We start from the raw sequence: 25,376 nt of genomic DNA, 5'->3' as shown, positions 1-25,376 counted from the left end.
TTAGTAAATAGTCAAATTAATTAAAATTTTAGACTCAATTTACCGTGGACAGAGAAAACAGAGATATTTACCTATATTACCAATATTTGTTTTTGACTTCATTTTTTAATTTAGTTCAAATGTCCAACTAGATTATAGTAATGTCTTGCAATGTGAATAAATCTATGAAATGTTATTTTACCAATTTAACAGATTATTTTGTCAATATAACTCATTCACTGCCATTGACGGAAAAAGACGTTAAATGCATTTTTGCGGGGCTGGCAGTGAATGTGTTAATTTCAATTTTCCATCTTGAGTAAACACAAAAGTTAGCGGCCGTCTTTACATGTGTTAACTTTGATCTCGAGTTAACAGCTGGTTAAATCTACTTAACCAGTGGCTAAAATTATGAACAACCAGGCATTGGTGATGTAGCATGGTACATACAGAATCTGAGAATATTTACAAGTACTGATTATGTACATTATTGACAAGGATACATCATACAGGTATTGGTGCATCACGAGGCGAAACTATAAAAAGGAAAAAAAAATCACCTGGAATGTATGAATATCACCAGTTTGTCAATCCTATGCCGATTCTCGCCATTGCTTGTTTACTGTAGCAGTCAGCGTGAAAGTATCAATGTTTGAGTGGTCTTCCCACGTGTGTCATTTTTCCATGTCGGCCCGTATTTATTTATTAACGCCAAGTCTTTCTGTGTTTTGCTCTCGAAGGACTCAATGCTCTGCCCTTTGATCCGGCCGCCAACAACGACCCCTTGCATTTCAACAGCTCCAGCGGCTCACTGGTGACTGAGTGTCCGCCTTTGGAAAACGCGTCCGAAAACAGCAAGAAGAGGAAGCGAGCCAGCCTGCCTGCAGGTACTGACGCTGACTCAACCGCGGCGGGTTTTTACGTCAAATATTGCGCTTGTACAATTGCAAATGCGATGCCGCGTTGTTTCTAATATTTCGCCCTTGCTTCTTTCGCCAACGTCAAATCACCAAAATGGGAATTGTTACCTAATCCTATTATTTGGTGTCACTATGGCGGGAAAGAGCAGCTTAATCTGCTCCTTGCTAGGTGTGTCCTCCGGCTCAGCTTGTCTGCCCATCTCCGAGCGCTCTGTTGAGAGTCTGCCTGACTGACTGTCTGTTGCCATGCCAACGCCACCTGCCAATCAACACAGCAGCAACCGTTTTTTGCTTTCCCTACACTAACACCAACTGACCTTGCGTCTGCTCATGTATGTGTATGCTCACATGGCTTTTGCGCGCCATCATTATTTTGTATTTCAGATTAAGCAAAGGTTGCCCCGCCCGTCAATACATCACATTGAAACAAGAGTTTCTAATTACACACGTTAATGAGCTAATTTTGTGTATGAAAACAAACTGTCGTTGAGACTAGGTGTTGTTTCTTCTTTCTTTGCTTTGCTTTCTAATGTTAATTCCTTTTCCATGTAAAGCAATAATTGGATAATGTCTCATCAAAAAGGCTCAAAGTGTCACAATTATTAAGTTAAGTGGCTGAGGTCAACAATGAAGCTGCTTCTACATTAAATCACATTGCCACTTTAGACACCAGAGACCAAGAACCCTTTGAGGATAGCTGCATTGAAAATAAAGCAAAATTATATCCATCTAAAACAGTTACTGTACAGTTACCAAGTAGATGTAAATAGCATCCTTCCATTGATTTTCAGTCGCACATGTCCTCATTAGGGTGGCGGGTGAGCGATGGCTTATCCCAGTTGACTGTAAACGAGAGGAAGGGTACACTCCGGACTGATTGGCAGGCATTTTCAAGGCACATATAAACAAACAAATGTTCACACTTACATTCACATCTCCTAGGGGTAAATAAATACATATCTACCTAAATATGGATAAACATGCATGTTTTTAGAATTTAGGAGGAAGCCAGGACTGGCTGGACTGGCACAAATAATTGGCCCTGGCATTTTGACTTAGGCCCGCCGGTCAGCCCGATTCCTGACCACCCTTGGCTGCCATGTAGCTCTACCGCTGATGTTTATTGGTTCAGTTTGCACTCTATATTTTAAATAGCTGAATGGGCTGCTCCTTCTAAATTGTGGGCCGGTCTCTCGGGGTAAAATGGAGGAAAATAATAATAGAATAACACCACATCAGCCCCGAAGGACACCGGCCCACCGGGCATCTGCCCTGTATGCCAGATGGCCAGTCCAGCCCTGGAGGAAGCTGGACTATCATAACTGGGAGGCGGATGTGCCAACCTCTAGGCCAGGGGTGTGCAACCTGCGGCTCTGGAGCCACATAGGGCAATTTGGTCCCTCTCCTGTGGGTCTCTGTGGATCACTTAAAAAAAAAACAGTGATTTTTTTTTTTTTTTTTTTTTACATATTTATCTTTATTTTTAGATAAAATATTCTTTAAATTAACGATTTAGATAAAAACAATTTGAATAAATATTTATTTAAAAAATGTCGAGTCCTAATGTTTAACTTGTCAGAAAAAGAGGGACAAAAGGTCAATGAAAATCTTTTAAAAATGTCCAAAAACGTAGAGAGAAAAGAGACGGTAACCATAAAATGTCCACAACATTGTCAAAAAAAAAGGTCTGAAAATTGGTCTAAGAAAAGGCAGGAAAGAAAATGTTTAAAAAAGTAACTAAAATGTCCAAAATCAAGAAGGAATCTGGAAAATTTGCATAAAATGTCCATAAAATTGCCAAAAAAGTAAAAAAATAAATAAAAAAAATACGGCAGAAAAAAGTAATAAAGTAGCCATAAAATGAAGAGGCAAACAAATTACCATTTGTCCATAAATTACAAACAAATTACAAAATTATAAACAAAATGAATCTCTTATTGGATGCTGCAATTTTTTTCTATGGTGTAGCTCAAATTAGCACTGTCTGGGCCCCTCAGCACATTACACTAACACTAACACACTGTTTCCGTCATCACAACAGATTTTTACTTATTTATTTGGCCTAAAATGTCTTTTTTTTGACAATAAAGGTTGTCGACCCCTGCTCCAGGACCACCTGTTGATTTTTTTGTGTGATAAATACTCTGACCTTGACTTTTTAAATATATCTATCTACTCTACTTGTCTATTACTGCCCTTTGAATAGCATGTTTAGTGAAAAAAAAAATGGCTTAACCTAGAAATTACCTGAGAATCTTGCCATGTCTGTCAGGCAGATGTAATTCTGAGGAAATGAAGCCAGAATTGTTAGCAGACAATGAGTCTTTTACCACATGTTGATGTGTTTGCTCACGCATCTGTAAGTCATATGTTGGTTTGTTTTAAATGATTTGACAATGTTCGGGGCCTACGTTTTAGTTCAAACTATTAATATAGGCAATTATAAACAGTTTGGTGGGATGTTAATTACATGTTTGTTTGTTTTACTATTCACAGTACATAAACAGTTCAGGATGTTACAGTTTTACGAAGGACGCATTCACTTTACATTAACACAGTTTCCAAATTTGAACCAATACGACATTTTTACGGCATGGCTTGTGTTGCTTGGCTGTGTCAGCGACAATATGCTTTTCATAGTCTGAACGCGTATGGAAATGTCAGCGTTGTTAAACAAGCAGCTACTTCAGCGCAGATGTTTCTCTTGTGCTCTCAAAGACGCCAATCCAAACACTGTTGGCATAACATTTCTTTTACCCCTCAGCCTTTGTGAGGCAGCAAACGCCTGAATGTGTTTTTATCTATTTATCTTTCACAAAAGGGCGTCAGTCAAGGCGACAATATTTGTATAGCGCGTCATACGTAAGGGCAATTCGCAGTGCTCAACAGATTTGAAATATAATGTAATACTAACATACAATGCTTTTTAAAAGAGTAAGGATATAAAACACCAAATTAAATAGTAAAAGTTTTGGATTTTAATTAAATCAAGAGAGAACTCGTATTCGAAGAAAACTCATACTAGAAGACTAAAAGGTGATTACAGTAGAAACGTGCCTCAAAAAAAAAAAAAATCCGCTCTTCCTCCTTGATGTGCATGCACTCATGGTCAACAATGAGGCACTCTAATGCAGCCATGCCAGCAGACGATCCAAAGTTCTCAGTCTTTGCACATTTTCAGCAATTATCTTCATGCATGTAGAATATACTATATTTGGATGGAAACAAATCTCTGAATTCACTTGATATTTACATAATTACTTTAATGTGTTAATCTATGTTGTTTGGGCAAATGCCCAATGTATACATCAACAATGTTTTTGATGCAATCCATTTGGCAGTGATGAGTTATATTCCATCTGTGCATTTATGCCGCACTCGCACATACGTAGTGGATTTTTTTTTTTTTGTCCACATTTCAAAGAGGCCTGATAAGAATCTGGAGCTGTCCGATTTCATGGGTTCTTTTTTTCTGTTTTCACTGCCATGACGCATTTCCCATTTGTGCCGCTTGAAAGCAGAAAAAAAAAAAAAAAAAAAAAAAAAAAATAAAAAAAAACTTGAATTATATCACTTGAAGCATGCAGTGTAAATCCAGCCTAAGTGACTTGGACAACTTTCCTCTTCCTCTTAAATAATGCACGTTGGCCAAATAGCTTTTAGGTATAATGCAATGAATCCCTCAGTATTTTATACCTCATCCTGTCACATCATGTTCAAGTCATGGCCTTTTGCATAGTCACTATTTACTGTCCGCCGTAGACTGTGATGAAGAGTGACATGTCGTTTCTTATGTAACGGGATTTGTCTCAAGGGAGATGATCTATTGCGAGGAGGTTTTATGCTAGCATATTTTCCCCTCTGGCGTCTTTAGGTCAGTCTTTGGCTTTTTTTTTTTTTTTTGCTTCTTTTGTTTTTTTTTTATTTTTTTTATTTTTTTTTTTATGGTAAATGGACTGAGCTAGGGGTGGGCGATATGGTAAAAATGTCATATCATGATTTTTTTCTTAAAAATAAATGTCCTATCTCGATCTTATCACGATTCTTTTTTTTTTTTTTTTTTTTTTTTTTTTTTTTTTTTTTTTACATATATTTTGACTAATCTTCACATTTCTGAACATTTTTTGTAAAAATTTAAAACATATTTACAATGTATATAAAACCCTAAAAGAAGAAAAAAAAACATCTTAAGCCAACTAAGCTTTCTGAACAGGTTTCAATTGAAATAGTGCAACTATAGCAGCTGTGGTCGATATTCTCCCAGACTACAGGAGGCAGTAAAGAGTGCTAACAGTGTATGAACAGCGCTAGTTAACACCACAATAGAAGTTGAACATGTTTTTTCCTCAATAAACTATCGACAAAAACAGTTTGGGATGTGTTAGCAAAGTAAATAAAACACAGAATTGAAAACACTGTTTACGACTAATATAACCAATCACGTCGGCCGGTTGAGGATACTGCCTTTTGATTGGCTGTCTCCTGTGTGACACGCTCAAGCTGGGCGGACTCCGCTGCCGATGGAGCTCATTAACATCCATGCTGATTTAGTCTCGTTTAGGGACCACTAATGGATAGATTTTTCTCATTACTCTTGATTTTGCGCTTCATAATCCTTCGTGTGTGTATCTGCGCTGGCGTCCTTAACAACACACGCTTTTTGAAACAGCATTGCTCAGCTGCAATTTCACTTCATTAAATTAGGGATAAATTTAAGAGAGCAACAAAACAAACGACTTGTCTGATGCAGCCCTCGAGGAATTTGACTCATTTCAGACTTAATGTTTCCCCGCTGATAGATTATTTACAATGTTTCAGCTAGGCAGCCAAGACAACACAAACACAGATGTCCTCGCATTCTGTGAGTGGCAATAGTTGACGTTTTGACATCCAAAGTTGTATGCCTTAATTAAAGCTGGTAAAATGTCCTTGTCCACATGTCCTTAGACCTGGGGTGTCAAACTCATATTAGCTCAGGGGCCGCATGGAGGAAAATATATTACTAAGCGGGCCGAATTGGTAAAATAATGGTATATAACTTAAAAACAATTGCCGTCAATTATACGCAGATTTTTGTGTTCCAGCCCTAAATTATGGAGCTCAACTGTAATCTATTGTTTAAAAAAATAACGCGAATGCAAAAGAAACGCGGCAATACTTTTTCTGTATGGGTTCCGGACGTGTTAAATCGACCTGTTTTGCATATATGTAGTTCCCAGAATGCATTGTGTGGAACAGTTAATGAAGTTATAAGGACTTTAATCCCTGTCGTATGTATTGGTGTTACCAGAAATTGAATTTTGTGTCGTATTTAACAGGTTTATGTTGGTCTATGATTTAAAAAAAACAGAAAACAAAAAAAACTTTTTTTTTTTTTTTAAACAAACCATAACTTTAAGTTGTGTGTAAAATAATGACTTCCACAGCGATTCCGTGTACAAATTCCATTACTCATCTGAGAATTGCTTGTGAAATTACAAATTTATATATTTGATTGTGGCTGGTTGATTAATTGGCCCGACATTACAATTCTTTTTTTTTAACTTTACAAAGTCGTCCTTCGGGCCTCATCCGGCCCGCGGGCCGTATGTTTGACACCACTGCCTTAGACCTTATTTCAACCAGCATCAAAGAATAAACCACATTTTTCCCTGAAAGAAGGATGCTGGCAAGAAAAGAAGCAAGCAGAAAAAAAAGTGATAATTCATGCATGATAAGGGTTCTGTGTGTTGGACTTGAGATGATCAACACATTTCACACATCACCATATCTCCAATCTGCCCTGTCCTGGCCAAATGATTGATGACTCGATTCACGTCCACCGTCTCTGATTGGCTAGTTTTTGTCACACCAAAATTTACATTAGAGGTGTAAGATGGGGCATGAGAGGTATGATTTTCCAAAAGATTTAAATACTATTCTACTGTCATACAGTTTCAAAAAAGTAATGACAAAACATTTTTATTTTTTTTTACTATAACTTTAAAGGTGCAAGGTTCAAGAGTATTTTACTGCTTGTGCCGTATATATTAGGGGTGTAACAATAACCGGTTTGAAGAAAATCTTTTTTTTAATTAATTTTTTTATTTTTTTATTTAAACCGAATCAAACCGAATCAAATTGTTCCATTTTGAAATACATCATCGATTCAAATGCATATAGAATCTTTTATTGGAGAGATACATCATATATAAAAATCCAGCTTTTTTCATCTTAGGCAGCTGGCTAAGGTAAATAAACATATCTCAGCAGCACTTAGAAACGGTAATCCATGCCTTTGTTACATCTCGGCTGGATTACTGTAATGCACTTTATTTAGTCCTCCCTGCAGCGTCTCCAGCTTGTCCAAAATGCTGCTTCTCGTCTCCTTACTGGTGCCCGTAAGAGGGAACACATAACCCCTATCCTGGCCCCTCTTCACTGGCTGCCTGTGAAATTTAGAGTCCACTTTAAGATTCTTCTAATTGTTTTCAAATCTCTAAATGGTCTTGGCCCACCTTATCTTGCTGAGCTCTAGCACCCCTACACACCTGCCCGGTGCCTCAGGTCAGCAGACCAGACTCAATTGGAGGTACCGAGGGCTAAGCGGAGGCTTAGAGGTGAATATTCAATATCCAACATTTGAACTGTTCTTAAATCACACTTTTTCTTTAAATATTTGAATGCATGCGCCTTCTTCCTGAAAGTCCACAAAGCAAGTTTCACCTCGGGGGCCAGCGGGCGCACGGCGAGGACCCTCCGCTTGTGATTTGATCACTCTCACTACGCAGCCAGAGATGCTCATTTTCCCTCAAGGCCTGCTGAGCACTAGCTGCAGGTGGTGAGCCAAGGCTGATTTGGAGACGCGCAGCCGACTGTTGGATAAAACTGAATACAAATCAGTCAATTTGCTCGTTTTCTGTTTATGCTCGTGAAGAAATAACGGTTGCACTGCTCAAGTCAGGGGAAGTCAAACATCATTTAATGCTAATTGTGCTAATTATTCTCATGATCAAGCCTAAATTCAGTATAAACATATATCAAATCATATCGTAGTCAATATAACACATTCATAAACAAATGAATAAATAATATCCGTACTATTCTGACTCCTGGCGGACTGTTGAGTTGTCAGAAGGTAAATAATGTAATAGGCGACGTTAGCTGCCACAGTTGACAGCTCATTGCTCATTGACATATTGTGCGTGTGTGTCTTAAAGCCAGCAAGATGGACCTGCACAAGGTCACAAAGAGTAATGGAACACATACTAGTGAATGCCCAGTAGAGATTGATGCTTGGAGATTAAAAATGCATGTAAATGTTGTATATTCACTACTATTTATGAGAGTCACTTTGAGGTACTAAATAATCCAGATTTTCAGAAATAAGCAACGCTGCTCATGTGCCACGAACATATTTCCTTATCTTCTTGCAGCAGCACTGTCTTTGTGGTAGTGAAATTTATGTACATAATTGTGATGTTAAAGCACAACTGCATTATTTACCTCTATTGTTTGCACATTTTCAGTCAAATTTCTTAATCTAGCAGAAACCAGCATGTCATGAAATATATTTCCATGACTGCAATGTCAAAGTAGGACTGCGTCACTACTTGTCTTGTCATTTTCGTACGTTTTGGGTCAAATGTCTTCATTTTTCAGCAGCAAGTATGCACTCTCTTGAATTAAAGTAGCTTATATCAGTGCAACTGGCATCAAAGTATGCTTCTGATTATTTTGGGGTATATTTTCTTGCAGTATATCATACACGGTCTTGTTTATTGCCATGAGTGGCATGTAAGTACCACTGTGCCACTATTTAACTTAATTAATTTTTGAATATTAATATTATTAGATTAATTGTAATTAATCACATGACTTCAATAGCTGACTCGCGATTAATCCCAAATCTGTTCTAAATGTACAATAAAATATTCTGTTATCATACTCTTATTAACATAAAACTGGGGAAAAAAAGTTAAATAGAAATGGCTGCATCTTTTAGTCAGTAATTTCATACTAGTTTTTTTTCTGCCACTAGATGGCATAATTGCATTTGTAAGACGTTGGTGACAGCTCAGTGCATTTCTTTTCATATTAAGAGCTACCTAATATTTAACATGAAGTAACTTGTGAAATTCTGCACATTTTAAAAATTATAAAATACATCTTGACCCCAGTCTCCACAAATACATGCATTATTATAAAATTTCTTACTGCTAAATTTTGACATGGATCTGTCTGCTGCGTTGACTGGAATTCCCCCGTTTAAAAAAAATAAAAAAAAATAAAATAAAATAATGGGGCGGCACGGTAGTCGAGTGGTTAGCACGTCCGCTTCCCAGTTCTGAGGTCTCCGGTTCGAGTCCAGGCTCGGACCTTCCTGGGTGGAGTTTGCATATTCTCCCCGTGCCCGCGTGGGTCTTCTCCGGGTACTCCGGTCTCCTCCCACATTCCAAAGACATGCATGGCAGGTTAATTGGGCGCTCCGAATTGTCCCTAGGTGTGCGTGTGAGTGTGGATGGTTGTTCGTCTCTGTGTGCCCTGCGATTGGTTGGCAACCAGTCCAGGGTGTCCCCCGCCTACTGCCCAGAGCCAGCTGAGATAGGCGCCAGCAGCCCCCGCGACCCTTGTGAGGAATAAGCGGTCAAGAAAATGGATGGATGGATGGATGGAAAATAAAATAATGCTGTTCAGGAAATTTTAAATTACCTCAATATTAACATACTAATTTTGACACTTCTAATATAATCCCGTTTTGGTGAAATAAGACCATCAATCCCAGTTCTAAAACAGAATCAAAACCAGAATCAAATAGAATCAACCATCACATCACCATTGAATCTTTTCAACATGGCCACCCATGTGATTGCCCTTCCTGCAGTTAAAAAAATAAAATAAAAAATTGATGAATGAATAATAATGCTGCCTTTTCAGAATCCTTGCCCCATAATTCCATTTATTTTTGTATGCGCCTTTGCAACAACAGCAGCACAAGGTGTTGCAACAGTGATGCACGGGCTCGGGGACCATGGGACAACACTGGCGGGTTCAACAGTTCACATCCAGAGGAAAAACAAAGCGTGAGATGGTAGCCAAAAGCTGCTTTTCTGCCACAGTAGAGCCAAATCCACACTCTGTGTTTGATATATTGTATAGTGTCCATATAAAATGGCAGGTGGGCTTTAATTGAGCCTCGGGCATTTGATACCCAATCGTCTCTGCCTAACAAAAACCATCTCGAAATTCAAATGTTTTCTTAAAAACCTGTAAATGAGGATAAGCACTGTAGTAAATGGAGGTTTGGGTGTTTTCTTTGTGTTTGCGATAGTTTTTTTTTTTTTTATTGGACAATGGAGAAAAACTTGTCAATTTTAATTACATTTTTTTCATCTCACTCTTAAACCTGGTCAGTTTTAGTTTAGTTTTTAATTTTAATATGTGAATTAGTGGCCACAGGAGAAAACTGGATGACAAAAGCATATGCAGCTCACCATTGACATTGAAATGAGACATTTTCAGATCGCTGCACTTCCTCTGATTTATTTATTTTTTTTCTTCTGGCAGGTGGTCCGAACAAAAGCGGCTTGGACAGCACTGATTGTCCTTTGTTAGCGTGCGATTGTTTGCTGGGAGAGGTCATAAATGCACCGAACGGAATGTCAAATCAATAACACGATTTGCAACGCCAACCAAGTGATATTTATTATAATAATATACGATTATGCAAATGTGTTTGCGCCCGGGAAAACTGATTGTGGCCCTCAACTCTGATATTATGAATGCACTTTAAGTTCAGCATTCTGACTGTCTTTAAATTAAATATGCAGCGAGCGAGGAGCGGCCGCCGGCATCCTGAGTGCTGTCTTAGTGCGGATGGAAGAGTGGAGGAGTGATTTGAAATGCATAGCAGCCAGCATATAGGGCCCTGCCTCTTGCCTTCTTATTCATTCGGGGGATCGCGTGTGTGTGTGTGTATGTGTCATGACATAAAAGTTAACTTGTCTTCACTTCTGCACCAACAGTGATAAAGACTTGCCAATACATGTACTCAATCTCTCTTCACAAGACTTGATTACTTTTACTTCCTTTGGATGTGTGGTCCACCCAATGACAAATCATTAGGATTTTTTTTTAGATTGTGTGGGACTGATTGTTGGTTAATCACATCATGAAGCAGCGGAGGGTAATTGGTTGCAGTCGACAGAGGTGGTGAACTAGTTTGATGTGTGAAGAGCATAACATCAGCTAGAGTGGGGTACACATATATACATTCAAATTAAAAGCAAAAAAAAAAAAAAAAAAGATACTGATTTTCCAAACCCATTATACATTAATAGATTATAGAATAATTGAGTGTTAATTTTCCACTTTTAGTCGATCAAGAAAATGTCATCAAATGTCCCTCAGTACATTACACCAAGTAGTACAAGAAACACATTATTGGAATATTCATTGAGATAAAAAAAACAAACATTTGATACCATAAATCACTCACTTTTGCTTGATGAACTGGAGAATTGGAATTGGAGAAAACGTTTTGTAACTGAATGAACACAATACATGAAATTGCTCTACATGAAAATGGATGAGCATTTATCTGATCAACCAAAGGAGGTGTTGCTTATGGTGTCCCCCAGGGGTCAATGCTGGATACCCAGCTTGTTGAACTTGTGCATAAATGACTTGTTCATGTATCTAAATTATTAAAACAAATATTGTGTTGTCTGTTATCTATATTATTAGGACTTGTATATGAGTAACTTTACCTTTATGAGACGGATGTGCGCTCTAAAACATTTTCTTATATATATATATATATATATATATATATATATATATATATATATATATATATATATATATATATATATATATTTTTTTTTTTTTTTTTTTTTTTAGCAACACAATTGTCAAGCTTGTTGCTGCTAATACAAGTGGAAGTGTTTTGGGTTTTTTTTTGGCCTTGATGATTTCGTTTTGTTTGTGATAAAATCGTTTTGTTTGTGATAAAATCGTGCGCTATTGTTTTGGTTAAATGAGATGTTTGTTTGGCTTGCTCAAAAACAAATACAAATCATTCCGTCAATTAAGCTGACTGTCAAACTTAACTATACTACAAAGGGAACATTGTGTTTTGAAAACAACCACATAATTTGGTGTTAAATTCCACTAGCTTGTTGCTAATGCATAATTGGACACACCATAGACAGGCTAACAAAAAAAACTAACAAAAAAACAAAAAACAAAACATTGTTTGAACACAAACGGTTCACCAACGAATGTAGACAGAAAATGTAATAACACCAGCAGGCATCTAATCTTTATTCTCTGTGGAAAAAAAAACGACTAGTGTGACTGCAGTTTACTTGTGAAATTCTTATTTATGTTTACTTGACTGTATATCAACTCTTGTTTCCCTCTTCTGTAGTTGAGTAACCAAACACCCCTGGCCAATTGTCGCAGCAACCTGTTACAGTAAACCTCATGTTCACATACTGTCAGCTACACACACACACAAAAAAATCCCGTTGTGGCATTATACTCAATGCATTGAAATGGACAAGAACGCAACCAAACATCATGAGCAAAGATTTCTTCTTTCTTCTTCTTCTTCTTCTTCTTGCTTTGTCGGTCCTGTGTGCACCACAGCAGTCAAAGATTTATTGCCACTTCACCCCATCTTGCAGCGCCTACAAACATGTGAGAGCTAAATAATGAATGGTGCCAGAAGGCGCTCGGCGGACTCACCGAGGCTAATGGCGAAGCCTGCAGACTCCAGCTCTGCACGCTGTAACGTTTAAAAAAAAAAGGGAAAAAAAAGTGCATTTTGCCTCAAGTTGTTTGAACACAGAAGAATGAAATGATGTTGTTGTGCCTCAATCCTATTATTACCTCAAGGCGAGAACTGCTACTATGTGGAGATTAGCAGAATTAAAAAAAAAAAAAGTACTTGAATATTTTTCAAGTTTTCTCCCTTTGCCTTACAGACATTACAAAGTAAACGAAATACGTTTTTCATCATCGTATGCGGTTTTGTTGCTAGGGATTTTCCATATGAGCTTTTTCAACATCCATAGCGCCAAATATTAAAGTTTACCAGTAAGTCAGAAGAACAAACTAGAAAGCCAAATTGAGTCATCTTAAGGTCCTCGGTGAGCACTTTCCAGACTTTATTCATTTGTCAATATGGTCACTGTCCACCTCAGCATTTTATTTTATTTTAATTTAATTTGTTTCAAATTAATTTTACACAGTACCTTTTTTATAGGAGGGGTATTAAAAAATGTAAAACTGTAAACCCTGAGAGATTTTTCCCTGATGTTTTGTCCAAATTTGCATTTTTTTTTCTCAGAGTACTCCGGCTTCTTCTTACTTTTCATAAAATAGGTCATTTGAAGATTCTAAATTGTTTTTCGGTCTGCTGGATTCAAGCGTATCAAATTTGGTTGACAATTTTTTTTTCCCCCCACAATTAACTCATTCACTCCCAGCCATTTTCACTGACGCAAACCCCTTCGATCCCGGTTATTGGATTTTGACTGATTTTGCAAGGTCCACAGAATATTTTGTTCTTTTGCTATAAAAACATGGAACCTACCAAATGAAAGATGAGTCTCTTCTTTAATCAGGAAAAAAAGTAATTTCTATCTGTTTCCGTTTTGCAGCAATTAGCATTAGAATATAGCTAAGTTTCATCATTATTCACAAACTTGTTGAAAACTCTGAGAAAAGGAGCTTGATGCAACATGGCCCTGGTTGTTCTCTTATACTCTGCTGCCACCTGCTAGCCGTTGTTTGTATTAACTACAATTGCTTTAAGAAACCTGTTCATGTCTGAAGCTGTATCAAAGACTTCTGTATGCTCTAGCTATACAAAAAAAAAAAAAAAAAACAGAAAAAAAATATAAATATGTTTTTGGGAGTGCATGACAAAGTATTAAAAAAAACATTTATATGTTTTTGGGTTTGAATGGGTTAATTACAATTACATGGGAGTACTTTAGTTACAAAAAAAATGCATGCAGAGGTAAAGGTCTTTTATAGATTATTTTTCATGAACACATAGAAAAAGAAAAACTTGTTACATAGAATAGAATTACCCCGAAATTTTGACAGAATTCCAAATTGCATGAGCCTTAACGAGGTCAGGAATTGAGGTTCCGGTTTAATTAATTGATAGAGAGGTGCGTGTCCTAGTTGTGTTGTTTTATGCTCGTGTGCAACTAATTAGGGGATACATGTATTACTTCTACTAATAGTGATTATTTCTGTACAGAGAATGACATAAGTTCAACCCTCAAACAAGAAAATGTTGTTCAACTTTTAATTGAAGATGTATTTTTATCTTACGTTGCCCGTATAATCATTTCAAAGTCAAGAGGTGGGCTTTGATAGTTTGTTTGTCTTTACCACATCCCCGGGCATGACACTTCTTTAAAAGCTGGCATTTCCTCTCGTCGAGGGCACGTACGAAAACAAACAACAAAATTACAGGCACTGGGCTCAGTGGGTTCAACGACTGATGTTAAAAACAAAAACAAAAAAAAGATAAAAGCCTAGAAGAGGGCTTATCTAACGTCTGCATTTGTCAAACAGCATTAAGACACCAAGGGAAACACTTGTTTCAAAAGTTAAGCTTTTGATTTATTTATTTTCACAGCAGGCAAGCATTGTTTTTTCCGACCAAGCTAGAACAAAACATGACTACGACATCGGCTTTTAAACTTGATGCGATTTTAAAGGAATCATTAAGCTTTTGTTGCACAATTTAAAATAGTTCCCTGGTGTCTTGATAGCATGCTCGTACCACGCTTTTGTCAAAATACTCCCAAGGATCAAAAATGTATCGTCCACATTTTGGCAGGAAAGCGCCAGAGAACAAAACTATTGTGTGCAAGCCATATTTTCAAAATTGGTTGGTTCAATTCGGACGTGTTGAGTGGTTATTCACTCAAGACGCAGCTATTTGTAGAAGCTATTAAAGCGGAACTCAACCTTTAACATTTCTTGACAACAAATAGTCTAAACATGACATTTCATTTGTGGAATATGAGTTATGAAACAAAATCCAGCCAATTATCCATCTCCGGAGCGGCCATTTTGCCACTTGCAGTCGACTGAAGATGACGTCAATGTTGCACTGGCTCAGGCAATGGCCAATCACAGCTCACCTGTTTTCTGAAGCTGCGCTGTGATTGGTTGTTACCTGAGACCTGAGCAACGTTAATGTCATCTTCAGTTGACAGCAACAAAATGGCCACCCCCTGTGATAGATCAAAACAGCTGGATTTTGCTGCTTAACTCATATTCCACTAACACGATATTAACCAAAATACCATATTTAGACTAGTGGGTTTGCATAGAACATATTACTGTCAAAAAAAAAAAAAGTTGTTTTGGTTTGACTTCCACTTTAATAGCTAAAATTTCCATAATATGTCCACTTCTTAAACACTATTCTTGTATGGACAGTAAGCCTGTAAGTATTGGAAATACAGACCTTCGTTCTAACACTTATTTTGGACCGACTTCCTACAAGCAGCTAGCACAAGAAGCTAACGTAGCAATCTACTCACTACTCCTCCTTCTCAAACAGCACAGACAGATGGAACTCAATTGCACAGCACGAGTCACAAAACATTCAAATCGCAGACATTTGTTTACAAAATAATATGCTCTGGCTTCTGTAGAAATTCTACTGTATTGGTGTTCGAGAATTGAGTTTCCACTGTAAGTGCTTGCTAAAGAACTGTGCGACTGGTCCTGCATATAAGTATGACAAAACAATGAGGATGACTAAATCCGTCGGGACTCGGAACAAAAAGCTGAAAACCGGGACTGTCCCTGTAAAAACAAAACATCTGGTCTACCTATGTTACAGCGGCTAACATTAGTATGTAATGTACTTTTTGCTAGTACGAATGGACAAAGATTTGTAATTGGTACCACAATTACAAAAACTTAGACAATGGTATGTCGTTTTAAGATTATTTCCCATAAGAACACAGTTTCCCCTTGTAAAATGTCTCTGTGTTCCTGCGGTTTCTTGTCAACGTCTGTACTCAGAGACAGTTTTTCTCTTTTAACACCTTACCATTGATGCCTGTCTTTCCGTCTATCATCTCTACCTCCTGATGGGGTTCACCTGGACCACACCAGCTGCTTCTTTCTGCCTGTCAGATTTTTTTATTTTTATTTTTTATTTTTATTTTTTTTTTAAATTTGTGGATTTGTGCTTTAGCTATCTTCGTTGTCCTGTCATTGTAGTAAGAATGTCCAAGATCCAAATTAATCTTGAAACCGTCTGGACCTGGAAGTGTATGTTTTTGTTTGTTTTTTTAACTCGATGATTCAGTACACAATTACAGCGAGACGATTATAACGTTTAGAAATGAGTTAATACTAGGAATGGTTCATTGCGAATATTAAAAACTGTGTTGTATGCTATGTTGAAGTAGTAACATCAACTCGAGTTCACCGCCTCATCCATTAAAAATAGCCCTGCAAGCAAAGCCCTGGCCAATTTGGCTCAAGCCGTGACAAGAAGACGCTTTCGGAAGGAAGGGCCGTCAGCGCAGGTATGCCTCATGGCTTTAGTCGACCATGCCGCCATTAGGGAGAAGATGAACTATTGAACACACGGCTATGACCTCAGTGCTGAAACATTTACTAGCTCTGTGATTCATTCAGTGACTGCCTTAACGATCACATATGGTCAGACCGTGCATTAGAGAGCACTCGTGCGACTTGGAATGACAGATGGCAGCGAATGTACCTGTATACGCTTAGAATCATTAGAGCAAACATATATAAACGTTTTTGTCCTTCACATCCCCGCAAATTCGTAACATTTGAAATCATTCAAACACTACTAGCCCTTGAATCTCTTTTTTTCATCCATTTGTTCGTGATTCAATAAAAATGACAAAGAATGAATTGAAACTACTCTGAGTCTAGCCTTGATTAAAAAGCACCAAACAAGAGTGTGTAAAATTGTAAGGGTTTTTATATTATAAATTAAGCTTTCAAATAAAGTGCTTGAAATTGTTAGTTTGTTTTGTTTTGCTTTATGAGGTATGAATAAAAGGATATAAAAATACCAGATTTTTTTTTTAGTTGCCTTCCTAATGCTAAATTGTAGACCATATTTTTCTAAGTGAGAGTCAAGACTTATAATATTATTATTTTGATTAGACACAAATGATAGTCTACTTTCATGAAGAACTACAGAAATCAGAGAATATATAATGTTACGAGGCTGAAATCAGAAGTTTAAAAAAGGCTCCAAATGATTACTCAATTGTTTAATTAGTTGTTGATTGATGTGGTCATCGATTTGTCAAGTAATCAATTTCCTTTTGCTTTACTTTTGTTTGCGTATCGTTCTATACATTACAGTTGGAATGTGTTATCATTTTGTGTATTTATTATAGCACTAAAGATCTACCAGCGTTAAAAAAAAAATAAAATAGAGCCGCTTCTTCAGTTTCGACAAATTTACAACATGTTGATGAGACTGTAATCCGACAACTTCCCAGCTCAAATTGCGCTGTCATCGGAAAGCATGAGAAATATTCAAAAGCCGTCTCGTGGGATACATTATGTGGAAATATATCATTCTATTAAAACAAGGGGTACTGGAAAGGCTTGTTTCAATTTGAACATGACCAAATAAAAAGTCCTGCCTCTTTATAGAAGTTCATCTAACATGTTATTAGGGTTGAACATGCTGTGTGATGTAATAGTAGTTAGCACGCTAATGGCCCTTAGCATTGTTTTTATTTTTTCGTTTTTTTCCTTTTAATTCAGACCCTGAAGTAGACCTGTCAAAATTAATCGACAAGTAATCGACTACCAATTTAATTGACAACTATTTCAATAATCGAGTGATAATTTAGAGCCATTTCAAAATCCTCTGATTTTAGCATATCAACAGTAATTGTTCACTGATTTCTGTAGTCCTTCATAGAAAAAAAAAAGACTGATTATATTATGTCTTTAATCAAAATAAAAGTCTCAAGAACCCTTTCCTGAAAAAACAGGGAGTCAGCCAATTTGGTGTGAAGTACCATATCAGAATCAGCTATCACCGTTAAAAATCCATATTGTGACACCAAAAAAAAAAGCCGGTCATTCCTACAGCTTTTTCTTGTTACAACATTGCTCTGCAGCAGCCTTTAGCGTGACAGTAAAAAAGTGGCAGGTCCAGATTAAGTAGCCTGGCAAGTTCACTGAGCTGTTGACATTTCCTCACAGCAACTGCTCCGCTTCTAATTGGCTGGTGCAGATAAGATGCCCGTGTTGTAATTGGCAGCTGCTGATAAGATGCTGTCAGCGGCGCGGCGAGGTGACGACAGTTCGGGCGTCGGTGGGCCGACGGGGGCTAAATCCTTCGACTCGACCTTGTTTGACGATGACACTGTGGCAACATTTGTGCACACCAATCCTTCTACTTTAACTCATTCACTCCCAGCCATTTTTCAATGAATCAACCCCCTTCGCTCCCGGCTGTTTTCCTGGATTTTGACTGATTTTGCAATTCCCACAGTATATTGTGTTTGATTGCTATAAAAACGAGGAACCTACCAAAAGGATTAGTCTCTTCCTTCACCACTGCAGCAATTAGGATTATAATACAGTTAAATTTCATCAATATTCATTCACATTCACAAAAAGAGCTTATTGCAACATGATCCTGGCTGATCTCTTATACTCTGCTGCCACCTGCTGGTCATTTTTTGTAATTACCTTTGCTTTAAGCCAGTTCTTCATATCAGAAGCTACATCAAAGCCTTCTTTAAGCTCTTGCCTTAAAAAACAACAAAATATATAAATGCGTTTTTGGGAATGAAGAACTAAGTATTAAAATACGTATTTACACGTCTTTGGGTTGGAATGAGTTAAATTCCAAACTTTTTTTTTGTTTTTTTTTCCATGCTCTACAGCAGTCACAAATCAATTAGAGTACTCACTCATTTGCAACAGTGAGTTAAAAAAAAATTATAAACTTGCCATTATCAGGTATTATATGAAAAATTCCATCATTTAAGAACTATCTGACATTACCATTAAAAATAGAGCGATCAAATATAAGCCCTTTTTGATGCTTTTATGCGACTTTTCAAACTGTCATCAGTTATTGATTGTGCATTGATTTTCATTGATTTAGATTTTAAAGCACACCTGACCCAAGATGGTCAAATCAGTCTTTTTCAGTACCATGTTGTCATATGACTATTGCTGGATTTTGGAGGTAACTGGGTTCATATTTCTCGAGGTTTTTGTCATTGTGGAGGCACTATATACTATGTATACTGTCATCTTCCATCGTTGTCTAACCACATTGACCTCCATGACACTTGCTTATCCACCCGTCAGGCCGTGTCATCAAAAAAGCCGATCACTTTTTTTTTTTTTTTTTTTTTCTCCATTGGACAGACCCTGGCTTTGTGTTTTCAGCCAGCGCTCTTTTCTTCCCCCTCGAAAGTTGAGAATCTCCGGTCCATTTGGTCATGTTTCAGGCTGTACTTGATTTAACAGATGGTTTTTTAGCCATCAAATGTCGCCTTGAGTCTCTTTGCATTTTCAACTGGAACTGCTGTAATGATTTTCAAACGAGTTTGCCCTCAGCTCACCTTTCTGTCAATAAAACTCTTAATCCGTGCTTTTTTTTTTATTTGTATTTTTTTATTAAATCGTACTTGAAGTTCAAGGACTGATTTCTTCTTATTGTATAATACAGATGAATATACTGTATTGGCCTTTTATATGATATACTGTATACGGTGACACTAGAGGCCAAACACTTTCTATGCCAGATCACAACTGTGAGGCAGTTCAAACAGCTACCGTCGTTCACTGTCGCTGCTGAGATGAAACATCCATCCAGTTTCTTTCACTGGGGTCAGGTCATGGGGGTCCTCTCCCCAATCACTTCATCCAGCTCTTGCGGGGAGATCTCAAGGCGTTCACTGGCCAGTGGAGGGATAGTCTCTCATGCGTGTCCGGGGTCATCCTTGGGGCCTCGCCAGGGAGCCGTCCCGGAGCCAATACCGTATCTGGCTCATTTTGATGCGGAGCATCTCTACTCGCAGTCCCTGCCGGATGACAAAGCTTAAAGGGGAAGTCAACCCAAAAAAATGTTTGTTTGTTTTTTTACAATAATATGTTCAATGCAGCCCCGCGAGTCTAAATATGGCATTCTGGTTGGTATTCAGCAAAATCCAGCCGTTTGTATCCATCTCAGGGGGCGGCCATTTTGCCACTTTTTGTCAAGTGAAAATGACATCAATGTTGCTCAGGTCTCAGGTAACAACCAATCACAGCTCAGCTTCAGAAAACAGGTGAGCTGTGATTGGTCATCTTCTACTTTTAAATTATGATGTATACTACCACCTACAGTGGCGGAGTCTAATGCAAAAGTTGTCAGATCTTCCTTGTGATTTCTCGGTCAGGTATTTTCAGGACGCCGATATTTTCTCTTCGAAGCAAACAAAGGGGGCTTTAATTTTTTTAGTAATATCTTCAACCCCTCACCATGCAATTTTGCCCAAAAACAAAAGGAAATACGCATCGTTGTCTGCTGCTGCAGATGTAAGGAAAAGACCGAGTCGCCTCACTCACTTCGACCGATTGTTGGCAAAACCGAAGTTTTTGGGCATTATTCCCGTCAAGCAAGGTAAGAATGAATGTACTGTATATTACCTCATAGTTTCAATGTTTTGTTGACATTTATGTAAATAGTAAGTCAACAAACGTGGACGGTTAGCTACCCAGCGCTATCGTTAGCCTTTGGCTAAAAACATCAATGGATAACATTACCTTAGCGCAGACGTAGTGGATTCTGCTCATTTTAACTGTTCATGTGTACAAAGTTTATGTTGGCATTTATATAAATAGTAAGTCAACAAACGAGTGGACGGTTAGCTACCCGGAGCTATCGTTAGCCTTTGGCTAAAAACAACAAGGGAGAGCAATACCTTCGTGCAGCTGCAGACGTAGTCGTTTCTGGTCATTTTGGAGGGAATCGACTGGTCGTGTGTGTGGTCCTCCACAAAGTTTGATCCAGCGCAGACATTTTTCGTAGTTGTTTGAGGGTTTAGGGACGGGAATAAACCGGACAGTGTCTCTCTCGTGTCTCCCTTACACAAACCGTGACGACAGCAGGATGCCCGTTAGTCGATCGGGATAACGGCTATCACTCTTACACAAGCTGTGACTACAGCGTTGAACAATTTTATTGATTTTTTTTTATTGGTTTTGAACCAACTTGCACTGCGCTACCGGGATCAGGATTACTTTTGTTTGTCCCCAGCAAACGTATCGTCGCTGACATGACATCTTGCGTCTTGATTGGTTTACTAGGTCATGCGGGCGTGGTTTACGGTAAGGTCAATTGGATGGAAACGTAGTCAAGAAATGTTTAAGGTAGACTTTCACTTTAAGTTCTTCATCCAAGACTAGAAATTATCCATGGATGTTTCAGCACCCTGCGATTGACTCTCGACCAATCGAAGGTGCACCCCGCCTCTAACCCAATCAGTTTTGGTACGCTAAACCTCACACGCAACTCTGATTACAAACTGGATTGAGTTTATATCAAATAAAGGCCTCAAATAAATATACCCAGTTTAGATGATGGGGAAAAAAAAGACTATGCTTCCACTTTAATAAGGAATATTTCTCCTCGCGTGTTCGCTGTAAAGTAATGGTACTCATTAAGGTTTTAAATTAATTAAGGCTGTCCACTTCCATAATGTTTAAGTGACTGAGCTGTGGTGTAATGTGTTGTTCCTGCCACAGACTAATTGATTAAGAGTTTGCCTCGGGACGTTTCCAGCTGCGACCATCAAAGACGCGATCCAGTATTGGCTTGTCGCTATGACGGCTACAGAAAATCCAGCTGTTTTTCCTGTTTTCATATTTGGGAGAGCTCAAAAGTTAAAATGCAGCTTTTCGTCTTGGAGGGTGTCAAGCTGTCCTTGAGGCGCGTTAAATTGGTGTGACTTGCATAGAGCGGGAGTTGGGGCTGTTTAGTGACAACTTGTCAAACAACAACTCCTACAAGAGTGAAAGATGGACACAAGATGGCAAAGTTCCTGAAAATACTGACACGCTTTTCAGTAGCTGGAAGCTTCAAGTGTTTCTCTTGATTTAGTTTTTCATTGTTTAGACCTTTCTTGCTCTTGTCATAACTTCCCGTCCGTGGATTTAAAAGCAATAATATGGATGTTTTCGCCTTCATATCCTCTTGCGGGGAGGGACAATGGAGAACATTATTACTGACAGCAGCCAGGAAGAAATTAATCAGACGCTTAGAATACTTCATACTTGGCCCCTCCGGAGAGAGGGAGCGGCAGGGAGGTTTTTTTGTTTTTTTGTCTGTGGATGACATTTTCTTCCAGGCTCTTTTACAAAGTGTTATAAAAGAAGACAGAATGGAAACTCCTTTTCGAAAGAGCGCAGTGTCGTTTGTGGTGTTAAAATTGTTGTCAGACAAGAATAATTAGGCATTCTGTGTCGCAACCTTTCACACAGATGAGCATGTTGTTGTCTTTTTGGAATTTTTCATGGCTTGGTAGGCGAAAGATTCACTAGAGGACGCAATACTACCTTAGTGCCACCCCGTCATTCGTCAACAAATTCAAGGTATCATGAATATATTAACGCAACCAGCTACGAGAGTTAGCGCGTCTATATTTGTTTTTCACTTGACATTACTTTGCAAAGCAGACGAGCAGAAAAGTTGCCGGTCATTTTCTAAGAAATAAATATTTTTACTGTTAAAATTCATTTTTTTAATTTTCTTTTTAAATTTATGAATGTATCAAATATTCAATATGGTTTGGGAAAATAAAATACTTACATTCAATGGAAAAAAAAAATTCAAGTCATTTACACAAACATTTCATAATTATACATTTAGTTCTAACTCTCCGCTGCGACTATAAATCACATTTTTGCATATCATTGTATACTTTTTAAAATTAAAGAAAGCAAAAAAACAAAACAAAACAAAACGGCAAAACATAAATAAATGTACATTGTTTTTTAGTTTGTAGCAGAAAAGATTTTAAGTGCATGAATTTGAAATGAAATAAAATAAATAAATAAATGAGTGACACTGCCATCTAAAAAATAAATAAACTATTGTGATAATGTGAAGACAAGGTTATTATGGTTATATTATGCATTTCACTAGGGCTGTGCAATTAATACAAAAATAATTACAATTATTATACTCCACTATTACAAAATCAGCGTTAAAAAATATTAATACTACTTTTTGAGTTATTTAAATTTATACATTTGCACCTTTTTAAATTTTAAAATCACTAATAATTTTTGTTTCATCCAAAAGGAACTTTCATAATTATCATGTTTCAAAGAATGTTATTTCTTGTAATATTTTTTATTTGTTTTTCTACATTTAAACATTTTTTTTTACTTTGTACCAAAAAATAAATGATCGTCCTGCTGCATACAAAGTTTTTGCCAACATAAATAAATAAATAAATAAATTATTATTATCATAAATTCTGTTTGGTCCAAAAGGAACTGACATAATTATAGTGTTTCTATTTTTAACTGGTCTTAATATTTTTAAATATGTAAACATTTTCATGTTTTGTGCCAAGAAATAATCGTTTGAATAATCGTAATTTAAATTATTGCCAAAATTATCTTGATTATTATTTTTTCTATAATTGAGCGGCCCTACATTTAACCTTTTATTTAACCAGCTGTGTCAGTTGAGAACCAACATCATGCCAAACATAAAACATGAAAAATACATGAAAACAATCATGAATGAATTGCTTTATTACAGACTCGAGGTCCAGACACAAACCAACCAATACACAGTACACAATAAAAATATCCACTTGTGGTCTTGCTATCAGCTCCTCCTTTACAAAGAATCCCTTTCACTGTTCCGCCTTTGTCACAGTTCTGACAGAACATATCTCCAAAGCCAGGAAATTGCCAGGTCCATGTCAGCACCTTTCACACAGAACAACAACATGAAAAGAAGGGCGATAGAAGTAAAGTGCGGTGTTAAACTTCACACCCGCTGTTCTGGCTTTCCGCTCTTCCCTTTCACAAAGACAGCGTCCTGCCTCTGATATTACCTGTGAAGGCAGGAATTTGCCTTGTCACAATCTTCCAATTCGGTGTCACTACCTTTTACAGAGAACAGTGAAACGAGAAAAGGATTGTAAAAAGGGTCTGGTGTTGAACTGCAGACCGTTGTCAGAGCTTTCTTTTATTACGTTTCACTCACCTTTGTCATACGGAAGGCGTCAATATTGCAAAAGATAAATATTAGGGTTCATAATATTCAAATGTGCAATTCTACAGCCTTGCTTCTTTCGGAAAACACCGCACTCCTAGAAATCCGATTTTCTTGGACACATTGACGCCTTGGCACGAGGGATCAATTATATCGCACAGCTGTTTTGATTCCTGCTCTCTGTCGACATCGCTGCACTGTTAAGGATTAGCCGCGTTATTTGAGCGGCAAATGTGGAATTCTTGTCGTATTCGCCATCTGACGTGCTTCTGGCAAGCGACGCTCTCAGACTTAATCCTCCGTGTTTGCTTTGTGTTGTCAGAAAACAGTCATGACATTTTGGGCGGGGATAGGAAAGAAAACATCAGGATGACCTCTTGGAAGGTTTCTTGAAGGCTTTTTTTTTGTCTACTTTTCGGTGCTCTGTACAATAGAATGAATGTTTAGAGCCGTCAGAATTAATCGAACCATTTTTGTGGGAATGCTTCAGCATTCCAACATATGTTATTGCGATTTTTCTTCTCCACACTTTTTTGCCGCCTAACAACTCCCACATAATACTTCCAATTTATATTGTTCAAATGTCAACTAGCTTAAAAAAATTCATGCCTCCCGGGGTATATATCGTCTGATTCTAAATTACTTACAGTATTTGCACAATTTAACATTTAATATCAACTTTCCCCCATTCATTTTCAATGGGAGAGTCATTTAACTAAAGTATCACTTTCCACGCACACTTCCATATATATAACTTATCATCATTACCAGATGTCTGATGTGTGCGCGGTGGCACAGTTGGTAAAGCGCATTGTCCAGTAACCAGGAGATTATAATTTCATAATTTATCTCTCAATGTGCTTTCAGCATTCCCACACAATTTCTCCAGAAATTGCACTTAGTCTAGTTTAATTTAAAATTGTCCAAATCTTTTGATTTCAGCATATCATTAGTAATTGTTCACTGATTTCTGTAGATTTCTGTATTTCTGTTTGAGACATACTTCAAAATACTTGAAGTTGACAAAATAAAAATGTAATTTAACAAACAAGCATTCCTTTTATATATATATACATACATACACAGCTAAGTGGAAGAATGCATGCATGAAATTAAGGTTTGTATTATGGATTATTGCTGCAATTTTTCAAGGACCATGTATGTTACTGTTAGCCGGAAAGCTAGCTAACTTTGACGCACTTAAA

The 25,376-nt window shown here is 37.5% G+C and overlaps 1 protein-coding gene across 4 annotated transcripts in view; it reads left to right on the top strand.

The window, feature by feature from the left end:
- enox2 (ecto-NOX disulfide-thiol exchanger 2) overlaps positions 1-25,376 on the top strand; it is a 179,996-nt gene that overhangs the window by 83,701 nt on the left and 70,919 nt on the right. For all 4 annotated transcript variants that reach the window (XM_077531908.1, XM_077531912.1, XM_077531909.1 and 1 more), the window contains one exon: positions 720-866. In XM_077531908.1, the coding sequence (XP_077388034.1) occupies positions 720-866 (147 nt within the window). The remainder of the gene's footprint in view (positions 1-719; positions 867-25,376) is intronic.

Source organism: Festucalex cinctus, chromosome 9 (assembly GCF_051991245.1).
Source record: "Festucalex cinctus isolate MCC-2025b chromosome 9, RoL_Fcin_1.0, whole genome shotgun sequence".
NCBI lineage: Eukaryota > Metazoa > Chordata > Actinopteri > Syngnathiformes > Syngnathidae > Festucalex > Festucalex cinctus.
This window is presented reverse-complemented; position numbering and strand designations above follow the sequence as displayed.